A 24862-nucleotide genomic window follows, 5' to 3' on the forward strand; every position below is an offset into this window, starting at 1 on the left:
CCAAAAAGGACGGAATCGTTTAATTCATTGAGTTCTTTTTTTCCTTCCGTCCCTCCGTCCTTTTTCTTTATAAGAATGGCCTTTGGGCGCTATTCTCCTAGAGGGGCGCCGAGTGATTGAAAACGCTTTGTCATGGTCAACGGGCACTGAGAGGCCAGAAGGGCGCCGAACAGTCGAGGGATGCTCGGTGGACAGAGACATAAGGGCGCGAGACGGTCAGGAGGGCGCCGAGTGATAAAAAACGCCATATTATCCAGGAACGTGAGACGGTCAGGAGGACGCCGTTAGAGCATGCGAAGGGTGCCGTGCTCCCGAAAGGACGCTTGTAAACACGGATGGAGAATGTTTGAAAAAGTTACCCCGGCCGGCGACCGAAAGTCAGAAAGATGATGATGCTCAAATATTTGTTAACGGTTATCAACAAACCCCTAGGATGTCTGCCATTTGTACGGTTTTAGGGAAAACTGCTGCACGCAGGTGCGGAAGATTTCGTAATTATAACAACAATTTTGCAACACGCCTTAAAATTTCGGACGCATGTCACCTAGTGCTAGGTCAGGTCATCAGGTCGAATTTGCTGGATGATCGTGCTAATGCCCTTTGCAAAGCTTATTCCGTGGAAGTTGCAAACTTCCCACACAAAACAAAATGTCAAATTTGACCGTTTTGACCCTCTTATTGATTTGAGCTCGCACCTGAAATATGATTTACCTACCTACTTCTGTTTGATGAAACATGTCGGGCTCTGCGATGAAAAAACTTAAAAACATGGAAGCTCCAAAATGAAAATAAGAAAGTAAATTTTCAATAACTTTTCAAGGTAGATAAGAATAATGAGAGACGCTTTTATAGATGGCAGATTTTTCGTATGGAGACAGTTTTTAGGATTTGCAAAAGTGGAAAAAGTTACCCCGGCCGCGCCGGGGTCGGCTGAAAGTTACCCCGGCCACGGCCGGGGTGGCCGGGGCAAGTTCTCCACCCATGCTTGTAAAAGACTTGTGGGTGCATTTTCATCATTTTTGGGGCATAATTCAGGATTGTGGGTGCATCCATGCTCCCACAAAGAGATATAAAATTACACCCCTGTGCTTAGGTACTTTACATTTTTACATTTACATCGTTGACCTTGCGTAACATGATAACTCGTCACTAAGGTCATGTGCTCATTTCGTCAGTAACTCCTCACCAAATTGAGCTAGGGACTAGGGAGCAAAAAAGCCACCGTTTGACTGAGGAGGAACACAGGTGAAGACAAGGAACCTGAGACCTGCCAACTCGAATGATATGCAGAATAACCTCATACAACCAGTGTCGTGACCAGAGTAGCTTTGACCCGACTACCCGAGGGCAACCCACGTGTGTAACAATTTACCACTGAAATGTAAAAAAGAGCATCATGTCCCCGAACCTAACTCAAAATAACCAAAACTAATTAATTTGTTTCAGCATAGCAGTGATGCAGTTTGCGGAAGCGGAAAAGCGGCTCCCAGAAATATGTGCGGACTTTAGTCGCAAGACATGCACGGAAGCATGGTGCGACAAACTTCACGTATGTTTCCAATACTTTCGTCACCAAGGTTGTCTTGACACAGGATGCACGAGAGGACACAGCTTGGAAACACCTCTGAATATCGCGCTGCTGAGACGAAACGGCTGGCGCTACCCTGAAGATATGCAGGAGGTGGCCGATGGTCTTTGTCGATGGGTGCAGCGCAGGTCCATCAAAGTCTGTGCACCGTACAATTATGGCATCTGTGCCGCTCCCACATGTCAACATCTGCACGTCTGTCACCGGCACATACTCGACGGCTGCCCGCTGGACGACTGTGATCTCAGCCACGACGTGACAGCCGGGCAGCACAACACCGCCATCCTGGCAGGCGCTGGTTTGACCGACTCACCCCTATCGGAATGGATGCCGCAGCTCAAACATAATTTACGTTCGATCCAAAAGTTTCATCCGTTCCTTTGCACATATGGATGGGCCCATGGCTGTGAAGAGCGCTGCTTGCAGCTGCACTGCTGTGCAAATTACCTGCGCGGCTATTGCAAGTTCGGAGACAACTGTTGGCAGAGTCATTCCCTTCAGGACCCGCACAACCAGCGAGTGTTGAACTTCTTCGGCTGGACGGAGAAGCAGGTTCGGTCCCTGAAGACTTCAACGAAACCGAGGCGGCCAGAGGAAAGTGATGGCCTGGAACGTCCACCGGAAGTACAGCGGCTCATTCGCTACCTGGAGCTATACCGCCAGAAGGAGGAACAGGTTTCACAGCATCACTCACGGGATGTTCCGGCAAACATGGGTACCAGGCCGCGTGAAGACCGAAAGAAAGCGCAGCAAACGACGGACAGAGCTCCGCAGAGTCCTCGTCCTCCTCTGCCCTCTGACCAGGCCGCTTCACACGGAGCCGCCGACCGACTCTGTCGGCGATGTGGAGAGCCCAGAACAGTTCGTCATCTTATCACTGAGTGTGCCGCCTTATACGGCTCGACTCGAACCGATCTGTGGGGGAGCCCGTCCCCCGCACTGGATCGCGTATTGGAGAGCGACGCCAGCCTCATGCTGGCCTTTCTGCAGCGCGTGGAAAGCGCCAGCACCCCGGCCAATGCCGCCACATCGGGTGAATTCGGTAGGATCACGGAGATCGGCGTGACAAAGGATTTGGAGAAAGAGTAGCAGGAGCTTGGTTGAAGAGTACTGAGGGGCAGAGTGAGTGAGAGAGTGAGCGAGTGAGTGAGTGAGTCAGTCAGTCAGTCAGTCAGTATGCGCATGAGAGAGAGAGAGAGAGAGAGAGAGAGAGAGAGAGAGAGAGAGAGAGAGAGAGAGAGAGAGAGAGAGAGAGAGAGAGAGAGAGAGAGAGAGAGAGAGAGAGAGATAGGAGAGAGAGAGAGAGGAGAGAGAGGAGAGAGGGAGAGGGAGAGAGAGAGAGAGAGAGAGAGGAGAGAGAGAGAGAGAGAGAGAGAAGAGAGAAAGAGAGAGAGAGAAAGAGAGAGAGAGAGAGAGAGAGAGAGAGAGAGAGAGAGAGAGAGAGAGAGAGAGAGAGAGAGAGAGAGAGAGAGAGAGAGAGAGAGAGAGAGAGAGAGAGAGAGAGAGAGAGAGAGAGGCGTTTGTCGGCGGGAGTGAGAAGAAGGAAATGACAGACGAGTATAATATAGGTCTACCGATACGCGCCATGGACCCCATTACAGTCATTGATCGTATGTTATGCAATAGGCAATGAATGATGCATTAATTACATACATCAGATACCATTATTCGCGACGATGTACATGCGTAGCTAGGAGATCGGAGAATGCACATGATTTTTTTATGTATTTCTTCAGCTTATCGCTTAGCTTAGCTCGCTCCACCATGCCAAACTGCCCCTAACGCCACGCAGTTAGGATTCGTCATAGTGTTGGTTTGCGATGAATGTCTGCCATTTTATACGGTAGGTATATCCATAGACCTCTGTACATACACCGTAGGGTGTACAGACAGAGGTCGAAGGTATACCTAATTTGGTTCTGATGATCCCATCAACCGTATGGAGATAGGGGCTAGGGCGAACAATTCTTGTGGACTGTGAACTTGTGGAACATACAGCTAATTTTGAAATAGCAGTATTCAGGACAATTTAATCGTTCTTAATATAATATGCATGTGTTGCACTAATTGTTCAAGTCGGTGTATGAAATACAGCATATTTACGTCTGGACAACGAGTTGCGTTGGAGAGGCCGGAAATAGTGACGATTTCAGGACCGCAAGAATGGACCGTCATTGGAATGATTCTTTTTTAAACCGTGCACTGTTTTCGGCCAGAATTTAATAGTTACTACAAAATATTTTGTAATTACGTTTCCACCAAGAATGAATGCCATCAAGGCTAAATTTTTAATACTATTGCATTTTGTCAAGAAGCCTATAGTGCTGGTATATTGCAGTTTTGGCGCGTTTGTTACAAAATATGAAGCGAATAAGCGTCAGTGTAGGTAATTCATCAACAGTGCCAGAAGTTAACTTGAGGGAAAGCTATGCTAATTGCTCTTGTCAATCCACTAAAATTTATTAAATATTTTGCTTTGTGTATTCCAAAAGGAGAGGGAACTATTTCATGTGTGCCTTCATGTCAGAATTGAAGGTGGATCATTAAATTTTCAACGCAGTTTACAAACAAGCATTTGGTCTTTCTTGTTTATAAGCAGTGGCTATAAGAAAAGGTTGATCAATCCTGAAGTTCAGTCATCGTACCTCAACTTGGCAGCAAGATCCCCCAAGGACAGAGGATATATTGTAAACATGTCCTGTAAATCAAAACAAACAAGCATTTGGTCTTTCTTGTATATAAGCAGTGGCTAAGAAAAGGTTGATCAATTCTGAAGTTCAGTCATCATACCTCAACTTGGCAGCAAGATCCCCAAAGAACAGAGGATATATTGTAAACCTGTCCTGTTAATCAAAACATGTTTGTCCCTGCAAAGGCTTAAGTTATCTGTGGTGTGTTCAGAGTTAGGCTATATGGCCGTTTTTGTTGTATGTTTATGTGGAGATTGAATATAACTGTGACCCTGTGCTTGTTTGTATACATACGGTCAAACAGGGAACAGCACATTCACATAACATACTCACCTAGCACCTAACTCATAGTTGTACCCTGCAGGGCCAGGAGCTGTACTTGTTCATGTCTCGAGCATTAACAAAGCACTAAAGTAGCTTAGTAATCATTTCCCACATTTTCTGAGCATCTAACATGACATACAGCAGTGCAGAGCAGCTTCAGAGAAGAAACACTTTAAATGCACAGACTCACACCAGCCACCCAATGAGCCAGTTCCTCAGTTGACTGTTTCCCTGGATGCAGCTTGGCAATGTGAGCTAACTTTTGGCAAGTTGAAGGTTAGCAGGTAAGATTGAGTTAGGGTGAGTACCTACCTATAACTGGGTGCTACTGCCATGCAGGTCTTGGGTAGGCTGGAAATATGTGTGATGATTGAGGTTAGGTCAGCTGTCAGGTTAGTCAGGTTCAGGTATGCTAGGCTCAGGTCACATTTTTATGGACATTTGGCAAATTAAAAAACTAACAATCAAATCCAAGCTAACCCGACTAAACATACACAACTACTGACTATAGGAACTGAGCACCTACCTACTTGTGCCTACATCTCATTCTCATACCATGTCAAAGTAGAGTTCCTTCGTGGGAGATTACCCTCAGTACTTTTTATCCCAGCCCTGTGAAGAAAACTAATACTTCTAAGCTCTGAGTCACTGCTGGCCATCCACAGGAAGAAACGCTGAGACTGAGAGCTTTGCCATTGTATATTGGACCAATAATGACTATCACGAATGACTATGAACACATAATATGATCACATCGTTGCATGGATTGTCACATTGACAATTTTACTACAATCCTTTTTTCAAAAAATACAGTGATGATGATTAACATCAAAATCAACATAAAGTGGATTTAGTGATCCAAGCTTTCTCCTCCAGTAGCAATGGAATGATCGCATGTTTCATTTGCCAGACACTGAGTACCTGATGCACATTACAATCTGCATAGCATCTAAGCATAGTAAAACTGCCAAAGTCCATTCATTTTAGATTTTAACTTGATAGTTAGCACTAATTTATCTTGCTGCTAATTTATTTATTTATCACTCAATATTCATACCAATACATCAATATGCGCTCATCAGTCAACATTTTCTGGCATGATCCTGCTCAGCGTGCTCTTCAGTATTGCTCCAAGGTCTGCAATATTATAGCTTGTTTTTGGACAATAAGCTCTTTTAATTTTACTTTTTCTTGCTGATATATGAGCCCGATCAACTTGCGTTTATCAACCAAAATTTCATAACTTGTTCAACTTGATATTAATATTGCACAGGAGTCAGGACCTCTGTCATCCTCCTGGATACTTCAGATTGTTTTCAGTCAACATGCTTCTTAAATATGATATAAGTCAATCTTAAGGGATTCAAAACATCCAACAAAACGACGTACAAGAGCAAGAAAACCACCAGATGAACTAAAAAATGGCCTTGGGACAGAGCCAAGTGGTGCTCCATTTCAATTTGTTTGTTTACAATTATTGTAGTGCTGATGTATTTTTAGGACTCTGAACGTCGGCTCATAAAAAATGAAGCGTTTTTACAAAAGTTGTAAGGCAAGTAATATTTATCTGAAATAACTAAAATATTCAAAAGCCAAACACTATGAAATACATGAATTGGAACGAAAAAGTAACCCAAAAATCCAGCCTAATCACCGGCTCCTAAAACTGCAACACAATCAGCACTTTTCCCCGCAACTCGTTGTCCAGACGTAAATATGCTGAAATACACATAAAATGCGTCAACTAACGGCTTTTGTGCAGCAAATAAAACGAAACCATTACTGCCGGATGCATATGAATATTTATGCAAGAGTCTATAAAATCTATACGTCATCAAAATATAGATTTAAACCACACAATGCGAAGTGTGTACCTATCAAGTAACAAGCAACACATCGACACTTTTTTAAACCCCACATTTGTTCTCCGGTGAATTTCAGACAAGTTGGTTAGAGACCTTCAAAAAAGGTACAATCACTCGATTCTTCTCAAGTTTGCCTGTCTTGGCAGATAAAGCAATACCAGAACAGGCCTACGATCACACATATTTGATCAGGATCGGACGATTGGACACTTTTAAAAGGAGATCTTTCGTGCCTCCCGGAAATTCACGGGAGAGCAGATGTGGGGTTTAAAAAAAAGGTGTCGACATTAGTTGATACAATGGTTTGATAACAGTGCTTAAGTAACCAGTAAATAAATTTTCCCAGACATGTTCAAGCACAGACCTGACTGTATAGAGTGATGTATTGAGTGGCCAACTTCAAGGGAATAGCTGCAGAGCCGTGGTACCTAACTGGTAAGGCTGCCCCTAGGGACAGTCGACTTCGTTTGAGTCGTTCAGCTGCAAACCTGGTGGCCGACGAACAGAGCCGTCTTACAGGACGCTGCTATAAACCGACGCACCGCTACGAAGCATTGGCGTCTCGGTTCCCATGAAAACGTATGCGAATACTTGTTAACGTTTCCATAGAAAACGAAGCTCAAGTACCCACAGGCGGATCCAGAAAGGCAGTCTCGGACTCTGCGCGGGAATACCACCAAATTTCTCCAAAATTGCAAAAACTCCTCAAATTTAGATTCTTTACGCACTGCTGTGTAGTTTAAGCAAAGTTTTCCCAATAGAAGTTGTTTAATTTTTCCGTATTCTATAAAAACGACAAAGTTTCGTCGATTTCGGACGGTGCGAGGGGGCACTTGCCCACAATACCCCTTTCCCGGATCCGCCAGTGTTAGTACCTGGTGGCGGCGCGGCGGGTCGCAGGTGCTGTATATAAGGCAGCACCCCGGAGTCAAGATTATTTCACGGGAGTCAGAGGGACAATAATTAAGATCAAAAGAGACGTAAGATTGAATAACAGGATGGTGTTATTTACATATACCTGAATTGTGGAGCGCACCCCGAGGAGAATACCAACAGACAACATGCCACATGCCGGTGACCGATTCGGGAGCGTGCAGGGTCGGGTAGGGGCGGCCAGAGCGGACTGATGCAGGGTCGGGTAGGGCCAGGGGCCAGGGCGGACTGATGCAGGGTCGGGTAGGCCAGAGCGGACTGATGCAGGGTCGGGTAGGGGCTAGAGCGGACTGATGCAGGGCCGGGTAGGGCCACAGCGGACTGATACAGGGTCGGGTACGGCCAGGGGCCAGAGCGAACTGATGCAGGGTCGGGTAGGGGCCAGAGCGGACTGATGCAGGGTCGGGTTAGGCTAGGGTCCAGAGCGGACTGATGCAGGGTCGGGTAGGGCCAGGGGCCAGAGCGGATTGATGCAGGGCCGGGTAGGGCCACAGCGGACTGATACAGGGTCGGGTAGGGACAGGGGCCAGAGCGGACTGATGCAGGGTCGGGTAGGGGCCAGGGCCCAGAGCGGACTGACCCTGAGACATGCGGTTCACGAGCAGCCAGTCTCCATCGGCGGCCTCTGTGTTGTCAAGCGTGGCTGGCACCTGGAACAGACGGCACTCGGCCGCCCCGCGACTGAACGCCACGCTTCGGCAGGACGGACGGGCCTGGCACATGTTGCGGCACCAGTCTGTGGAGAGGGAGTGGGGACAGTATGGTACCAGTCTGTGGACAGGGGAGTGGGGACAGTACGGTACCAGTCTGTGGACAGGGGACAGTACGGTACCAGTCTGTGGACAGGGGACAGTACGGTACCAGTCTGTGGACAGGGGACAGTACGGTACCAGTCTGTGGACAGGGGACTGTACGGTACCAGTCTGTGGACAGGGGACAGCACGGTACCAGTATGTGGACAGGGGACAGTACGGTATGTACCAGTCTGTGGACAGGTGAGTAGGGACAGTACGTACGGTACCAGTCTGTGAACAGCGGCCGCTATATGACTGAACGTGACTAGCTGCGCAATTAATAAATTTGGAGACGAGTCAGCCTAAGTTTGCCTATGAAAGCAGAACACCATTTAAATGTTTTTACTTTTACAGTACGATTTGCTGCAGCCGCCCTCAGCCGCCTCACTAAACGCCAATCTCGCCTCCGATAAGAGTGGTACATCCCCGCGCGTCCCCCGACTGATAGGAGCGGCAATCCGCTTTTATCGGCCCCGCAAAGGAGTGTGCTACTCACTCTCGTTGTCCGTGCCAGCAGTCATGAGCCGCAGGTCAGCACGGGGCAGCCGGCCGGCCGGCAGCGGCTCAGTCAGCCGGTTGAACTCGGCCGTCACGTCCTGGCACGGCTCGTCCGGCTCCTGGGGACCCTCGTACTGCGAGTACACCGCCGCCGCCGCCGCGACCAGCCAGGCCAGCCGCAGGCACACAGACAGCCCCATTGGCGGCTCAGAGGCGAGGGTTGAGCCGACAGCGGACGGTGCGCGACCAGACGCACACACACCCCGAGCGGTGTGTGTGCCGTCAGCGGGTCGTCCGGGGGTCTCTCAATTTACCCCGGGTCACACCAGGGTTGTCAAGGAGACCGCGCGACCGGGGAGACATCTTACGGCAAACGCCGGTACTACTGGTCTGGCCGCCGCATCGGTCGCAGCTGGACTACAGGGTGACACATGGGCAACGACCATGGTCAGCTGCTCATTTTCTCAGAGGAAGGCGCCCAGATGCCATCTGCAGAGCTAATAATACACGCGAAAATTGTTGATCAGGGCGCAGCGACACCACAGCCAGAATAATTACATACTTTTGAGGTGGGATAGCCTGTATGTCCGCACGACAGGATCGCCGGTAAATCAAAAATATTTGCTTTCAAAATCAACAATGCTCTGAACCAATTAGTATCACGGAACGGGACATAGTCATTAATGCTGATAGTCCATCTCGTTTCCACTCCCTCCTTGATACACCCCACAAAAGTCCGTGTGGTGTGGTCAGCCGTTCGGCTGTGTATATATTGCGGGGCGGGCCGATGCGACCCCGCGCCCGGCCACCGTCTAGTTACCTAACGCTCTGTATGTACAGCGGGCATTCCATCACACACACGGACGTCATCCGACCGCGCTCTACTGCTGCTTGGCCTCCAGCTTGAGCCGCAGCGACTCGGGCATGGAGGGCGGCGGCGGCCGCGGCACGCGCAGCGCCACCTTCACGCCGTCGTAGATGAACCACTGCAGCGCCGTCAGTGTGCCGATCATGATGATACGCGCCGTCAGGCCCTTCCACATGCCCATGAAGCCCAGGCTCTTGGCGACGTCGAGGGCCGACGAGCCCTTGGCCATGTTGAGCTTGCTGACGACAGTGTCAGCCGGGTGGGAGACGATGGCGCAGAACACGCCGGCGATGTAGCCGGCGGCGAATGTCACCACCAGCTGCTCGCCCTTGGAGCACTCAGCGCGCGGCTTGGGCACCACGTACCTGCGGACGGGGCGGGCGCGGTCAGCCGAGGGAGACGAGCGGGACGGGGCGACGGGCATCCGCAGGCGGGGAAGGTCGCGATGGGCTGCTGCCCACACTGCGTCCAGATGGATCTATTAGGACGGCTCCAATCGGTTACAATGGGGATGATCTGTCATGCCACTTCGGCCAGACACCAGTTTTACAATAATTTGCATGGGGAAGGGGGAGGGGTTACACCGTTACGAGATTGATGAACGTCGTTCGACCTACACACCACTCATTTTTGTCATCACTTTCCTCGTTCATTTTTTCACACCATTGCCGACTGGCTACCCGCACACACATCACAACCTCAGCACAAGACCCCCTGCTACTCACTGGTAGAGTGCCTCAACGGTGCGCTCGAAGCAGGCGAATTTCATCATGGTGTAGGGGATCTGACGGGCCCAGAGCGGCGCCACGCCCTTGTAGAAGCCCCACCAGCCCTCCTGCTGCATGATGATCGGGAAGCCGGCGCGCAGCGTCGCTGGGAAGCCCGGCATGGTCTGGATCCGCACCTGGTGACGGACAGAGCGCGCGTGAAAACCGCGGGAGTCGCACCAGTGTCCCGACCGATCAGACCACTTCGGCGGTTGCATGTTACATATGCACAAGCAGCGACGGCCTTACGATTTTCGTATGATTTATTTTGTTCACCTATACTTGCCAGTAGTAAGTGACCGAAAAGTTATTAATTCATTTTGGGGTATAATTTGAAGGCCAAGAAAAAGCTGAACAGCCCAAAGGCAGTGAGCACAGAGCCCGCGACCAGCCGTACCTTGAGGCCCTCCGTGGGCGCCGTACCGTACCTTGAGGGCCTCCATGGGCGCCAGCGCGATGTCGGCGAAGAACTCGGCCGACGCCGAGGCGGCCAGGTAGAGCGAGGTGCGCCACAGGTAGGCCTTCTCCTCGCCCAGGACGTTGGAGTAGACGTGCTTGAACAGCTCGTAGAAGCCGAACTTGCACAGGCCCTGCATCGAGTAGCCGATGAGGGTGGGCGCCCAGCCGCGCGCCAGGCCTCGCACTCCCTCCTCTTTCACGGTCACCTAGCGAGAGACGGTGGACGGGTCAGAGGTCAGCCTAGCCAGGTCGAGGGCTTGTCTCGCGCCTGGGTCGGAGGTGCTGGCCGAGCTTGGCACACGACGAGGCGAACCTGAGTATATTTTCGTAAAAAACAATTGTGTGGGTTTTGACATTTTTCTCGCCTCTATTTATTTCAATGGTTGAGCAGGAGGGGGATAAGAGCTCATATATGATCAGTAAGCAAATCACATATTCAAATCAGTAAAGAGAAACAACATTTTGTTGACATGTGATAGACAGTAGGCTGACCCCATAACATCAACCTTTTCAATCACGCTACAAAGCAACCTTCTCCAGTGGCCGTCTGTTGCGTCCGTCACCACCTGCCGGGTCTACCCACCTTGAATCCGTTGAAGATGCCCTTGTACTTGTCGGCGTTGGTCTGCAGACGGCACTTGACCAGGTCGAGCGGCACGATGGCCGTATGCGTGATACCGCACGACAGGATACCGCCGAAGCCGGCGATGGCGAAGAACTTGGGCGAGCCATACTCGCAGCTGTACTCGGGCTCTGTCAACGCACGGCAGCGGCGTCAGTCGGTCACTGCCGGGCCCGTGTCCCGTCCACGGACTGGCAAGTGGGTGGGGAGGCTGGGAGGGCATGCCATTGATAACAACCAATTCAGCTGAGTCAGTCAATGCTACTAACACGCGCGCGGATGCTTGGGATGAGTGAGCACACAGTCTAGATACTGGTTAGTCTTCAATGACACTGCACTCGCAAGTCACACACTCACAGTAGAAGAGGCCACACTGGCGCCCCGAGAATGGTGTGGGTCACATAATAGTTTCCACCCTGTGTCTGCCTGCTGCATGGACAATTGATCCAACTGTGATACCAGAAACTAATGTGGTGCTGAAAAACACTAGTTGTGATAATGACAAGTAGTTACTAAGGTAGGTGGTACTGCCAGGAAACAATCAAAGTTTACCTGTGGCTTTTGTTATCAGCATATCTGTCAAGTACCTATGTGCTTTCTTTATGTATGTCAGCTATCTGTTTAGCACCTATCAGTTGCCTTGTTTGCACTTTAAAAGGCTAATCGGTCATGGACAGCATTACCACTTGGTGACATCCCTAACTATTCTAAGCCAAACACCCTAACCAAATTCATTTCCTCCTAGGTAAAACACAGGTATGTAAAAGTGTTTGTAAATAGAAAAGCATAGTCCACTACATATGTCAGAGGTTTATGGATCACCCTAGACTGACAACTAACATACCTGCTGTGCTGAAGGCGGCAATGTTGCGCCCGTGCACCAGCTGCTGCTGAGGCTGCTGGCTGGGAGCGCTAGGCTCACACTGGGCCACGGTCGGGAAGGGGCTGGAGCGGGCGGTGTCCCACAGGGAGCGAATCATGGCTGGGTCCTGTCAGTACAGTTCAATGCACACAATTAAATCAAACATTGCAGCAAGCATTGGGACACTCTGGCAACAGCATGCAGATCAAGCTTATTAGACAAATAACGACCTGATTTGATTTGAACAAAACTAAACAAGAATATTAGTTTCTACTTTCTACAACAGGTGAACATACAAGAACTCTTAAGCTGAGTTAGATCAGTCACTTTTTACATAGATAAATGCTAAAAATGTCAAACCAACTGCAATGTCACACTTGTTAGTACTATCAAAAGCACACCAAAAAAAACAAAACAAATATTTGCATAGGACCAGCAACCAGGTATTCCCAAAATTTATCTTTTGGTAAAAGTGAAATATGATTATACTGATACAGCAAATGCATGTCGATTGGTGAAAAAAAAATACAATGTGTCAGATTTGTTTGCATTAATGAGAGCGAACTTCAACTACCATTATGTGGTCATTCAATCAAATATTCCATAACCACCCAATATAAGCTTAACTGCTGTCAAATAAAGTGCCTACAATTAAACCTGGTGATTTGACAAACACAAGAGAAATAAAGAATTCATCACCTACTAAACATTACAAAAGCGAATTAATTACAATGTAATGTCCACCGGCACGACTACCTTTTGAACGGTGAAGTCCTGCAGACGGCGACAGAGGAAAAGGACCTAGGAGTGATTGTTGACGCGGAGCTGAAGTTCAGGAGGCAAGCAGCGGCAGCGGTCAACAAGGCATCTCGAGTGATGGCCGTGATAAGACGGTCATTCAGCCTGCTGGACAAGATGACCCTGCCAATCCTGTTCAAGACGCTTGTGCGACCGCTCCTGGAGTACGGTAACATTGTCTGGGGGCCATTCAATCGAGCGGATCAGCTCCTCATCGAACGAGTCCAGCGCCGAGCGACCAAGCTGGTCCAGGAAGTACGTCACCTACCGTACCAGGAAAGACTGAAGTCTATGAAGCTGCCTTCCCTCCACTACCGACGTCGACGCGGCGACATGATCGCTGTCTACAATGTGCTGCATGGGAGACTGGACCTGAATCCGGAGGAGCTCTTCAACCAAGTAACGACCAGAGATACAAGAGGACACTCCTGGCGTCTTGCGAAGCCCCATGCCGTCACCCGCATCCGTCGAAACGTGTTCGCAGTCAGAGTCATTAACGACTGGAACAGCCTACCATCATCCGTCGTAGACGCCGACTCTCTAAACTCGTTCAAGAACCGGCTCGACACTCACTGGAGACACCTCCACTTCACCCCGCCCCTACCATACGAACAGTAACACTGTCAAACACGAAATCGACTAGAGCGGACACTACAGGCCTTGGGCCTCTCAAAATTTTCCGTGCATCTTAAGTAAGTAAGTAAGTAAGTAATGAGCACCTGCTTTACTATTTTATACCCCAATATTTTTTTGCATTGCCACACATTTTTTTTTTTTAGCTGACACAAATAAAAATTGTCCTTTTTAGTCATTTGCTTCACATGCCTTATTGCTTACCCATCGCTCATACACTCAATCACCCCGTAAATAAAAAATGAAGGCCAAATTCCAGCTATTCCTGAATCCTGACCGAACTTCAATAATTTATGAAAAGGGTTCTCTACATCACATTTTAAATTACATCAAGTCAAGAGCTGAGAATGTTATGATAAAGTCAATATACATTGTTGTCAATAGGAAAGCTTCATGGAAAACTACATGCTCCTTGCACATAGTTTAATTAACTCATGAATCTGCATCATTCAGTTCTCTTACATATCTAGCTTATGTTACAATGACTTCCTTCTTTTGCAGCCTCTAGAAAACTCAAGAAATTGACAAAATAAATCATGAAAGGAAGGAAAACATTATTCTTAGCTTGAAAAGTGAAACCACACAACAATACTTAAATATTTTCACACAGAGCGTTTATTAGTTTCGCCTGACCACATCTTGAGTCAGATGCAAAAGTTACATTATAGGTAAAATAAGGTCAGGTTAGGTTGTATCATTTCTTCTTGAAGTGTACCTGTTTTTCAAGAATTAATGATTTTATGAACAAATTGCCAGGTTGACACAGTTTGTGATGATACGACGTGGTTTTTATTCAATTTTGAGCCTAGCGTGCAAAATAGGGATATTACAAATCCAGGAACAGCAATGTGAATATACCCAAATATCCTAGGAAAAGACATGAAGCCATAGACCTTTCTCTCTAGCCTTTTGGGCGGAAAACAAGCATGAAAGTCAAATTTTCGAATGCATGATGCATATATGACGCATAAGCGACGTTATGAAAATGTAAATCACTGTCCTCAGTAGCCATGACTAGCCACAAAAATATATATTATTATACTCATTTTCATGAATGACCGACGGCAACACATATTTATTCCTCTGCATACCTTTTCGCAGCTATTTGCAGCCACTCAGTTGAGGAAATTCACCCAACCAGTCGACCGGCGCTGGGGTCACACGGCAAGAGAAAGAAAATTTTTCTTGAACTATGGCGTTACCAAATATTCGACTAGATAAATTCGACTGAGAACTGTAGATGTACCTTTCAAAAGAAGTCTTAGTCCTTAAGTCCCATCAAAAATCCATTCAAGTAATAATCGTTAAAAATTCATCATATACATGAGTGCTTTTCAACAAATAGCATACTGAGAAAACATTTTAGGATATGGTAGATTTGCGGTAGATAGTAGATACTATCTGCAAAGGCGTTCCCAGGCACTTCTGCATGGGAGGCTACAGCAAGGGGGTCATAGGCGGCGGAACGGGAAGGGCACTGGGGCGCCGTGCCCCCCCCTTTGATTTTGGCATTTTAACATTAGCCCTATGGGCGTTGCATGGAAAGAATGGGACCAGAAGTCGGCAGTGCCCCCCTTAATTGAGGGTGTTCCGCCGCTACTGAAGGGGGTCATCCATCCAATTCCTAACCCATAATCTTGACCCATAATTTTCCATAATTTCACCACCGCAAATGCTAGCAATCATTTAACTATTCTTATGCATGGAGCAGATTGGATAACTGCTATCGACATAACAGCGGCTTTGCTGTACCGCCGTTTCCTCGTATGACTGACGAGCCTCTCGACTTCTCGAGCACTTGCCAATAAAATAAACAATGAACATCGATGTCTATCGTCCCTGACTTCCAATGCTTACTTATTTCAGTTATCAGTTACAGCAGAATCATATCCGTAGATGTCGCCCGCTGCGTAATTTCGCTGCAGTTCTGACGGTTTGGAGGGCAAAGATCGTCTCACGTTGAATTTCCTGAACAGCCTGAACAACGTGCGTGCAGTTTCCCAGATTGAAAAAAAAATGCTACTGAAGACGGACAATGAACCAAATTGCCCTAGTAGCTCAACCTTTGCACTCAGCACCAAACAGACTTTTGGAAACAATTATGTGCTGCTGCCTATTGCGTAGCTACCAAATAAATAAATATATAAATAAACATATAAATAAATAATCATCCTTGCTGGGCTAAATCTTATAGTTCCAGCAGAAGGCATACGTAATGGACAAGCTGAATGCAATCAATCAACATCACAAGAAATAATCATTGCCAAAACACTCAATGAAATGAAAATAAAACTGTATTTGGCCACGCTTTCACAACTCTTAGCTTGAAACAATGTCTGACACAAATACATTTTTGTACCATACCCATTTTCATGCTGAATGTCAAAATGAACATTTTTCTTCATGTCGACAAATTTCGACGCCAAAATAAGAATCGGCTATTAGCACGATGCAGGCTTGTCTCACAGCAAATGCCACGAGAATGACAGCAGAGAAACGTTTTTTGAAAGTGTCAATGAATCGGTCTTTCAAAGTCGAAAAAGACGCTGACAAGGAGTGGCATGCAGCTCAGCTACCAGTTCGATGTCCCACAGTGAACGAGAATACATTAATCACGATAAAAGGACGGCGCACTGCTGACGGGATCCCGAACCGCACAGCCCAGAGTTTCAGTTCAGCGGTCCCGCCGCGTGGCGCCTTCACCACATGCTCACCAATTCAGTCCCGGCTGTCTCCACAATTGAACACTCCCAGTCGCGACCCCACAGACGTGCCGCCCCCTCACTCTGGCACGCCCCACAGTTTGACGGTGCCCGCGTCGCGGTCGCGCTCGTCCTTATCGTCGCAGGCGAAGGCCAGCACGTAGCGGCTCGGGTGCCAGGCCACCGTGTACGTGGCCGCCTGGACGGGCACCGTGGTCACCCGCTCGCCGCTGCTGACGGCGCTGATGTCGATCAGCAGGTCCTCAGAGGCGGCCGCCAGCAGCTCGCCGTCGTGGCTGAAGCTGAGCGTCCGCACTGGCCAGTCGAGCCTGCCGCCGCCACAGAGCAGCACGTGAGCGGAGCACACCAGCAGTGCACACGGTGACACACATTTACATACTCGTAACTGTAAAATTAAAAAATTTGAACTGATGAAGCGGTAGAGATCTAGAGAAATTCCATCCATTACCAACGCACCTTAGAAGATTCATTTGTTCAGACAAACAACAGATTTTTCATGATAGATAAAAACGACAGAAAAAAAGATAAACTTCTGAGGCGATTCTTAGGCATATTTCGTGACAAAAAAGTGATAATACCCCGAAGGGACGCGAGCTGAATGAAATAATGCATATTAGCCCTATTAGTGGCAGGGGGTTGTTTTTATCCACCCCTCAGGTTTTTTTCGGGAATATCTCCGAAACCGCTGAAGCTACGATGCTGAAATTTTCTGACTTTTCCTAAAACTAAATTGGGCACATTCCCTGAAAATTTCAAGTTCATAACTTTACCAGGGGCGGCTCCAGAGCACTGGGAATTGGGGGGTCCTATTCGTGAAGCGAGTCATTTGGGCGAAGATCACGATGCTGCACCAGTTTTACGAACAGTGAATAAAAGGTATCATGTGATAACATATACAGTTATTGTGCATCCTCTTTTGACACGTTTTTGCTATAATAGGCGGATCCAGGCGTCCAAAAAGGGGGGTTATGTTTTACCTCCCAACATAGGTGCCCTGACACCGCCTATGCATTACCAATACAATTTTAGTCGTTCTCTCATAAGAAAATTATAACATAACAAGACCATTACCACCCTTTTTAGAAACAGTACCAACAAAAACCTTATTTACTATACTTTTTGTGTACCCCCAATCTCAATGATCTGTATCCGCCTATGATTTTTGAAAATGCATATTTTTAGGATCCATGTGAATTCCTGGTTCATTCTCTATCGATCGGCAAAAGTTGCGTTAAGATTGGTTCAGAAACCTGGCCGTGATAAACAGTCTAAAATGTATCTGCAATTTGCCCGTTTTTACCCCCCTCTACCCCCCTATTGACATTTTTTAATTTTTATTTTTTAGAAATGTAGATCACGTTGAGCGAAATCGAATGCCGTTTGAATTTTGAAAATCGGCCCGTTAGATCTCGAGATATCAAGGGGGGTCGTAAACAGCCCCCCCCCCCTGCCACTAATAGGGGTAGCTAGGAGCCTGCCACTAATAGGGTTAATTGTATAATCTACCCTTTGAACGAAAACAGACCCATAAATTTGTGATTCATCATGCGTAAACAACCGGGATAAAATCCTCTTAGCCACGTGTAGCTGGTTTGTAAGTTGAAACTTGAAAGATGCATTGTTTTCGTGCATAAGTCGAATCCTGTGTCTGATAACGACGTACCATGATACCTTCATCATTATCCAGTATCCACGTTCGGTTGATCAACTGCTTCAGAAAGGTCGAACTTAAATGTTGCCATACATCGATTAGCTAGCAGCTACTCTTTGTTTTGATGGTGAAACATAATCGCACCTCACTGGATATTCACGCCAGACGCGTATTTTCTGATAGGTTTCGTCGTTTCGTTAATTATCTAAATCCAGAAAGTATGCCTGGACGCATTATCAAGGGATAATGTGAACACACCCAGAATAGCCTGGTTATCACAAAGTACTCGGGCATCACCAATTACACTATCGCTACTGCACTATCGGACTATCGCCGCTGCATTAACCTCCTCTTATATAATCGGGATTTCACCGCCTGTTTTGCCTTTGATCAGTTGGCTGGTTACCTTTCCATGAATAACAAAAGCCAAGCCAAAGGGTTGCACTAAGTATACCGTACAGCAGCTGGCAGTTCCGCGGCTGCTTTGCATCTCACTCCACTGCAATAGTATGCGAAAGAAAAACTAACAGAATAAACGAAAGAAATAAAAAGCTCGTCGTTTGGCGACATCGTTCGGCCTGAAACTCGATACCCTTCCCATCCACGGTTGCCAGCGGGCTCAGAATGCAGCAAACGGTACCCTTCAGTTCCCTCCGTCCCGCCCCCGAGCGCCGACCGCCCGGCCACCGACCTGGAGACGGTGTGGCGGCACATGAGCTGCTGGGCGTCCCAGACCGAGAGCAGGGCGTCCGCTGAGCCCACGGCGAAGTGGCGCCCGGTCGGGTCAAACTCGATACAGATGCAGTTGGCTGGGTGCGCCACGATGTCGTGCTGCACCTCCAGACTCGGGTAGCTGCCACGAAGGGGGGAGGCGGCTGGTCAGCGGCGAGGAGAGCGAGGGGGATAGCAGTGCAGTCCTAGGTTCGCGCAACCAGAGATGACGCGAAAGCTGATGGATATGTGGTTTGGGTAACCGGTAAAAAAAAAAACGACAAAAAACAAACAAGCTAGTTAGGACCAAGTTAGGACCACTAGATGACGCAAACACCGAAGAAAAATATCTGTCTTCTTTTTATAAAAGGCCCATGCGTAAAAGCACACGAAAGAAGTTGATAAGCTAAATAAAAACAACGTTACAATTGCGTGCACTTAATAACACATCAACAATTTTGCGACGGCTTCAGGTAGTGTGTTGGAGGAATACGTACAAGTTCGGCAAAAATGGGTTATGCCAACAGCCAAGCTTATGAGTTCCAAGAAAGACGGCTGCGTGACAAGAAGTCCACATTACTCAAGCAAGACGCGATGTATTGACGGTAAATGTTGGTTTAATGACACAGTGTCAAGCTACCAACGGAATGAAGGCAGGCAAGAAGAATTCAGCATAACGTTGACCAAGTAAATAAATCTCAGACAGCCATTGTTGGTAGAGCCAGATTCCAGAATGTCACTGACGAATACCCGAAGCTCGTTACTTATCCAAACATTTGAGCATGACAATCGAAACAATCAGCTGTTGCATGACGAGAGTCAGATAAGACGACAATAAATGTGGTTACCGCACCCCAGACGACAAGCTACTCCATTTGACGCAAAGGAATACGGTTTTCCAAAGTGGGAACATTACATATGTTGCAACAACAGACCTAGTAAAAGATAACTATTACAGTTGTAATTAAAACTGATGTTAACCCTATTAGTGGCAGGCTCCTGGCTACCCCCTATTAGTGGCAGGGGGGGGGCTGTTTACGACCCCCCCCCCTTGATATCTCGAGATCTAACGGGCCGATTTTCCAAATTCAAATGGCATTCGATTTCGCTCAACGAGATCTACATTTCTAAAAAAAAAAATACAATTAAAAAATGTCAATAGGGGGGTAGAGGTTGGTAAAAACGGGCAAATTGCAGATACATTTTAGACTGTTTATCACGGCCAGGTTTCTGAACCAATCTTAACGCAACTTTTGCCGATCGATAGAGAATGAACCAGGAATTCACAGGGATCCTAAAAATATGCATTTTCAAAAATCATAGGCGGATACAGATCATTGAGATTGGGGGTACACAAAAAGTATAGTAAATAAGGTTTTTGTTGGTACTGTTTCTAAAAAGGGTGGCAATGGTCTTGTTATGTTACAATTTTCTTAGGAGAGAACGACTAAAATTGTATTGGTCATGCATAGGCGGTGTCAGGGCACCTATGTTGGGAGGTAAAAAATAACCCCCCTTTTGGACGCCTGGATCCGCCTATTATAGCAAAAACGTGTCAAAAGAGGATGCACAATAACTTTGTATATGTTATCACATGATACCTTTCATTCACTGTTCGTAAAACTGGTGCAGCATCGTGATCTTCGCCCAAATGACTCGCTTCACGAATAGGATCCCCCAATTCCCAGTGCTCTGGAGGCGCCCCTGGTAAAGTTATGAGCTTGAAATTTTCAGGGAATGTGCCCAATTAAGTTTTAGAAAAAGTCAGAAAATTTCAGCATCGTAGCTACAGCGGTTTCGGAGATATTCCCGAAAAACCTGAGGGGTGGATAAAAACAACCCCCCCCCCCCTGCCACTAATAGGGTTAACCCGCGAGTTGCTGGGGGGGGGGCGTTAAACGCCCCCACTTTTTTCGCCGGGCCATAGCATAAAAACGGCGCGCCGCAGGCGCGCCAAATTTTGGGTACCTGTAGGGAATTGATTGAAGTTTATTTTGACAAAGTTTCAAAAAAAAATCGGTCGGAAAATTTTTGAGATATCGAGGTTTTAGTGACGTCATGATTTCTGAGTTTTCGACCAAAAACGGCATATGTTCAAAAAATCATATAAAATCACAGAATAGACGTACAGACATGCCGTAAACGCCATTAGACTGCCAATACCATGATCAATCAAATGGCTATCTTCGATTATTGATTATCGTTCCATATTTTCCAAAATCTTGAACTGAATCTTGGCAATTTTTCGTAACTACACTGTAAACTACACTGTAAACTACTACTACACTTTTTTTGTACTTCACGACCATGATACATGAATTTCTTAAATTGAACTTTTTGAGCCAAACACGTACACATATGATAAAATGAATGTCACCATCGTGTTCTACGCCCCAAATTACCTATAAAACATGTGTCACAGGCTGCGAATATCAGTTTTGATTTTCGGGGATATGTGCCTACCCGGTTGACCTGACCTTGACCCTGACCTATGCTTGACTGACCCCTATATGAAGCTGACACTCTTGTAGGCCTTATAAGATGGATTGTGCACCGTTTTGACAGAGTTTATGGCGAGAGGCGCCCATTGCGAAGTCCTGAAGGCCATGCTACTGAAAGCCCGATTTCAGGTGTTTGACCTGACCTTGACCCGACCTGTGACCTCAAAATTCAACTTTAAAGTACTCGTCTGAAGCGTCTCGTCGCGCTCTTTCGTTTGCCGCCTCGTGCGTTTCGCTGCGCCTATTGGTTCTCGAGTTATCGGCTGGGGGCGTTTAACGCCCCCCCCCCCCCCCCCCAGCAAACGGTGGGTGGCGAAATACCCCAGCAACTGCCGGGTTAAGCTACATTCTACGTGAGACGTGTAGGTAAATGACGCGAGAATATAACCAATAGCGTTTCAAGTAGCGAGTCATTTACCCTACTGCTAAACCCATACCAAATAACCCACGCCTTTCCCAGATCCACGCAGTGCCTACCTCAACACCACGATGTGGCCGCTGCCCGACGTCATGAAGAACAGATTGTTCTCGCGGTTCCACGTGATCTCGTTGACCTCGAAGCGGAACTGTTCGTCGCGGACGATCTTCCGCTGCCGCACGTCAATGAACGACACCAGGTCCTCCTTGTTTCCGACAGCGATCGTTTGACCATTTGGCGACCAGGAAATGTTGATGTTCTCTCCTGGTTGTATTAAACGGACAAATTTTGAGCAATTAGTTTCCTAAAAATCCATACGGTGGCTTATGGATGAACTTTCTCAGGCACAGCATATACAGAAATGCATTCTGGTGAATTTTACTTGGAACATTACAAATTAACATTGGTTAATTGGGAAATGGCTATGAACTTGTTATCAATGGAACCAAGAGCAATGTACTTCTGCATTGTCTCAAACACTAGCTAATTAGCTATCCATATCAGCCCATAGGTACCTACTACCTACTAACTTGCAATATACCACACCACTACCATACCAGATGAGTTACAATGAGAGATGTAGGTACTTAGGTACCACCAACTTGACTGGCTCAAACATGAAGAAGAGCATCATGCAGTAGGACATTGGTGATTGGCCAGTGGCCACAGAATATTAAAATGCATACCTTTTGTGGGTAAAGTAGCCACAAGCTTCTGAGCTCTGGCATCCCAGAGTCTGACAGTTTTGTCACCACTAGCAGTGGCCAGCTGATCCCCATGGCTGGGGTGCCAAGTTAGCTGGTCAACGCTGTCACTGTGCCCTCGGAAGGTGTGGTCCTTTATCTGAAATAAATTAACATTCACTGTGGGGCTATTCTCCTGCATACCACTAGATCATTCACATTTCATACTAATATTAATTAGCTTAACTTATTGTTTAAAAATGACACTTACCTACCTAAAAACTAAAAGTAAAAAAGCAGTTTAAATCAGCAATCCCCTGCCACTTAGCACAAAAATACCGGCTAGCTTGTTAAGAGGTATGCATTCATATATTAGTTAAGCCATTATATGAGGTACTAAGTCCTAAATATTGAAATGTGAATGATAATCAGCAAGCACTGTTGGTCAGTTCCTCCTCTTGCACCCTTTGAAAACTGGGCAAGCAGCATGCTCCCCAGCATCCAGAGCTCCTTTTCCGTATCTTCTATCACATAAAACTTACCAGTCTGTCTCGATCTAGAATAAAAACGCAAACAGATTTGTCAAATGATCCTGAAGCAAGTCTCCTCCCATCACAGTTCCAGTCCACAGAGTGAACCTTTGCTCCATGACTTGGATAATCTCTTGGTCGACCAGCATTCTTCAAAAGGGCTTTGAGATCTTCAACATTTTTCAAACCCATTTTTGCCAGTTCTCAATTAATATAAGAATATATACAAGTTACAATCTTCCACACAATAAGCACAATATCAGTAGGCGGAACTATGGTCAAGCGTACCCATTTTCGGGAACGCATTTTCGTTCCCATATTTGGGAACGATAAACCCAAATATGGGAACGCCATGTAGGCATTATTTAAAACAAGAAAAAGAACCGTTAAATGACGTCCAAAAAATATAAAACGATCGTGAACCACCTGATATTTGTCTCAATATTGTTGGGAAAGAGTTTGATATTGTAAGGCCCATCGTAGTTTCAAATCGTTCCCCTATTTCTAAAGCAGTCCATCATCCGGGCCGCGAGCCCAAATTTGGGAACGCTCTCGTACACTGGCGCTGCAAGCGTTCCTTATTATGGGAACGGCGTACCCAAAATTGGGAACGATTTCACCGACGCCTTTCAGGGGCTCTTTTCATTAACAAGCATCACGTCCAACGCCGCAAATTATTGTTAACGCAACAATCATCAGATGACCCTTCCGGCAAGACCGTCGCATGTTTCGCCCGGTCTTCTGCGCTTTTATTCCCGTCGATCTCGCAGCGGGCACGCCCCCCTCTGCAGGATTACGTAATTCACAACGCTCAGCGATGTTCAACAAGGTCTTCCATGCCTATATCCACCGTCCGCGCCGAGGGTGGAGACATGTCAAGCACCTGTCTGTTTATCACCGATAGTTGACGAGCACAAGGAAGTATCCAAAAATGGGAACGCTGAAGATGTTACACCCTCAAAACACCTAGTCCCAATGAAAATCTAGTTTTTTCCTTTCTTGATGAGTGTAAGTGGCAAAAGTCCTGGTAGGATGGGCACGAGGAATGATCGAAATCAGCATAAAAATTATAAATAAGCCACACAGAGCGACCTATATAAGAGAAATTCCCCCAAAACGATCACGCTTAGAAACACGGAAGACAAAAACCACGCTCATGACGCTCCTTATAAAACAACTCTAAACAGCTAGCATCCAAATAAAATATGTCTATCTGGGATGATATAATACAGCTGAATAATTTTAAACCACTGAAACTGAGTTTACAACAGTAGTTCGGTAAAATCACTGACGTTCCATGCGGTCGTGCGCCCCGACACCAATGTCACCAATATTACCCCCGGACTGTCCGCGTGTTCGCTTGCATATGTCAGCATCTGGTGTCGCTAGTATGAAACTTCATAACCAGGCGAAAATTATTATACTTGACCTCAAAATGTAAAAAACGCTTCATTTTCCTTAAAATTGCAAGTTAAATGTAGTATAACCCATGTTTTCACCATTCCGTCATTTCAAAAAATCATTAAAAATATCATTCGACGGTCAATTTCCTTGTGCAACGGTCAGATTAAAGATAATTTTATAGAGACTTAGTAGATACTTAAATTAGCGTGCACTTTTTTGATACGTGATGCACTTATGAGTTTTAGTGGGCGAACGGCCGAAAAATTACCTTCCGTTCCCATAAATGGGAACGCCCGTTCCCATATTTGGGAACTCCGTTCCCAAAAATGGGAACGTTCCTATATTTGGGTACTCATGACCATAGTTCCGCCTACTGATATCTCATGTGGTTTCGCGCGACTCGGCTGTTGTGTTTCTTGTGTTCTAAGCCTGTCGCTTATCATTGCAAGCGGACAAATCAAACGACCCTAGTATGTATAAATAAAATCATCGCAATACTTGGCTAAGCTAAATATATTTAAGCATAATATATTCATAGAA

General features: G+C 46.8%; 4 protein-coding genes across 5 annotated transcripts; 1 reads left to right on the forward strand and 3 right to left on the reverse strand.

Annotated features, from left to right (window-relative positions):
* Window positions 1–7584: 7584 nt before the first annotated feature.
* LOC122369425 lies at window positions 7585–9294 on the reverse strand. The gene is made up of 2 exons (XM_043344160.1): window positions 8691–9294; window positions 7585–8136 (listed from the first exon to the last, which is right to left on the reverse strand). Exons 1-2 carry the CDS (start codon window positions 8890–8892, stop codon window positions 7808–7810), a joined length of 531 nt encoding a protein of 176 aa, XP_043200095.1. The 5' UTR covers window positions 8893–9294; the 3' UTR covers window positions 7585–7807.
* Window positions 9295–9433: 139 nt separating this feature from the next.
* On the reverse strand, window positions 9434–15044 carry LOC122369424 (phosphate carrier protein, mitochondrial-like). Its single transcript, XM_043344159.1, has 6 exons — window positions 14793–15044; window positions 12253–12397; window positions 11370–11539; window positions 10756–10992; window positions 10286–10464; window positions 9434–9925 (listed from the first exon to the last, which is right to left on the reverse strand). The coding sequence occupies exons 2-6, from the start codon at window positions 12386–12388 to the stop codon at window positions 9574–9576; spliced, it is 1074 nt and encodes a 357-aa protein (XP_043200094.1). The 5' UTR covers window positions 12389–12397; window positions 14793–15044; the 3' UTR covers window positions 9434–9573.
* Window positions 13186–13686, forward strand: LOC122369431. Its single transcript, XM_043344170.1, has one exon. It carries the CDS (start codon window positions 13186–13188, stop codon window positions 13684–13686), a length of 501 nt encoding a protein of 166 aa, XP_043200105.1.
* Window positions 15045–15977: 933 nt separating the features above from the next.
* On the reverse strand, window positions 15978–24763 carry LOC122369426 (THO complex subunit 3-like). Of its 2 annotated transcripts, none has more exons than XM_043344162.1 (6): window positions 24704–24763; window positions 22931–23179; window positions 22392–22548; window positions 21765–21969; window positions 18767–18928; window positions 15978–16732 (listed from the first exon to the last, which is right to left on the reverse strand). In XM_043344162.1, the coding sequence occupies exons 2-6, from the start codon at window positions 23108–23110 to the stop codon at window positions 16483–16485; spliced, it is 954 nt and encodes a 317-aa protein (XP_043200097.1). In that variant the 5' UTR covers window positions 23111–23179; window positions 24704–24763; the 3' UTR covers window positions 15978–16482. The 2 variants fall into 2 exon arrangements, with proteins under 2 accessions (XP_043200097.1, XP_043200096.1); XM_043344161.1 differs by having other exon boundaries at window positions 22931–23180; window positions 24699–24716.
* Window positions 24764–24862: the final 99 nt, after the last annotated feature.

This window comes from Amphibalanus amphitrite, unplaced genomic scaffold, assembly GCF_019059575.1.
Source record: "Amphibalanus amphitrite isolate SeventyFive unplaced genomic scaffold, NRLGWU_Aamphi_draft 001034F_arrow, whole genome shotgun sequence".
NCBI lineage: Eukaryota > Metazoa > Arthropoda > Thecostraca > Balanomorpha > Balanidae > Amphibalanus > Amphibalanus amphitrite.

Bases quoted from the DNA above. Each gene is read 5' to 3' on its own strand.
- LOC122369425 (XM_043344160.1), bottom strand. From the start codon at position 8,892: ATGGGGCTGTCTGTGTGCCTGCGGCTGGCCTGGCTGGTCGCGGCGGCG. The intron at 8,137-8,690 runs GTGAGTAGCACA...CCCTCTCCACAG, and splicing joins TGCTGGCACGGACAACGAGA to ACTGGTGCCGCAACATGTGC.
- LOC122369431 (XM_043344170.1), top strand. From the start codon at position 13,186: ATGACCCTGCCAATCCTGTTCAAGACGCTTGTGCGACCGCTCCTGGAG.
- LOC122369424 (XM_043344159.1), bottom strand. From the start codon at position 12,388: ATGATTCGCTCCCTGTGGGACACCGCCCGCTCCAGCCCCTTCCCGACC. The intron at 11,540-12,252 runs GTATGTTAGTTG...GTGCGTTGACAG, and splicing joins TGCCGCCTTCAGCACAGCAG to AGCCCGAGTACAGCTGCGAG. The intron at 9,926-10,285 runs GTGAGTAGCAGG...CCCCGTCCGCAG, and splicing joins ACCGTTGAGGCACTCTACCA to GTACGTGGTGCCCAAGCCGC.
- LOC122369426 (XM_043344162.1), bottom strand. From the start codon at position 23,110: ATGGGTTTGAAAAATGTTGAAGATCTCAAAGCCCTTTTGAAGAATGCT. The intron at 21,970-22,391 runs GTATGCATTTTA...TAATACAACCAG, and splicing joins GGCTACTTTACCCACAAAAG to GAGAGAACATCAACATTTCC. The intron at 16,733-18,766 runs GTCGGTGGCCGG...TGGCGGCGGCAG, and splicing joins TGCCGCCACACCGTCTCCAG to GCTCGACTGGCCAGTGCGGA.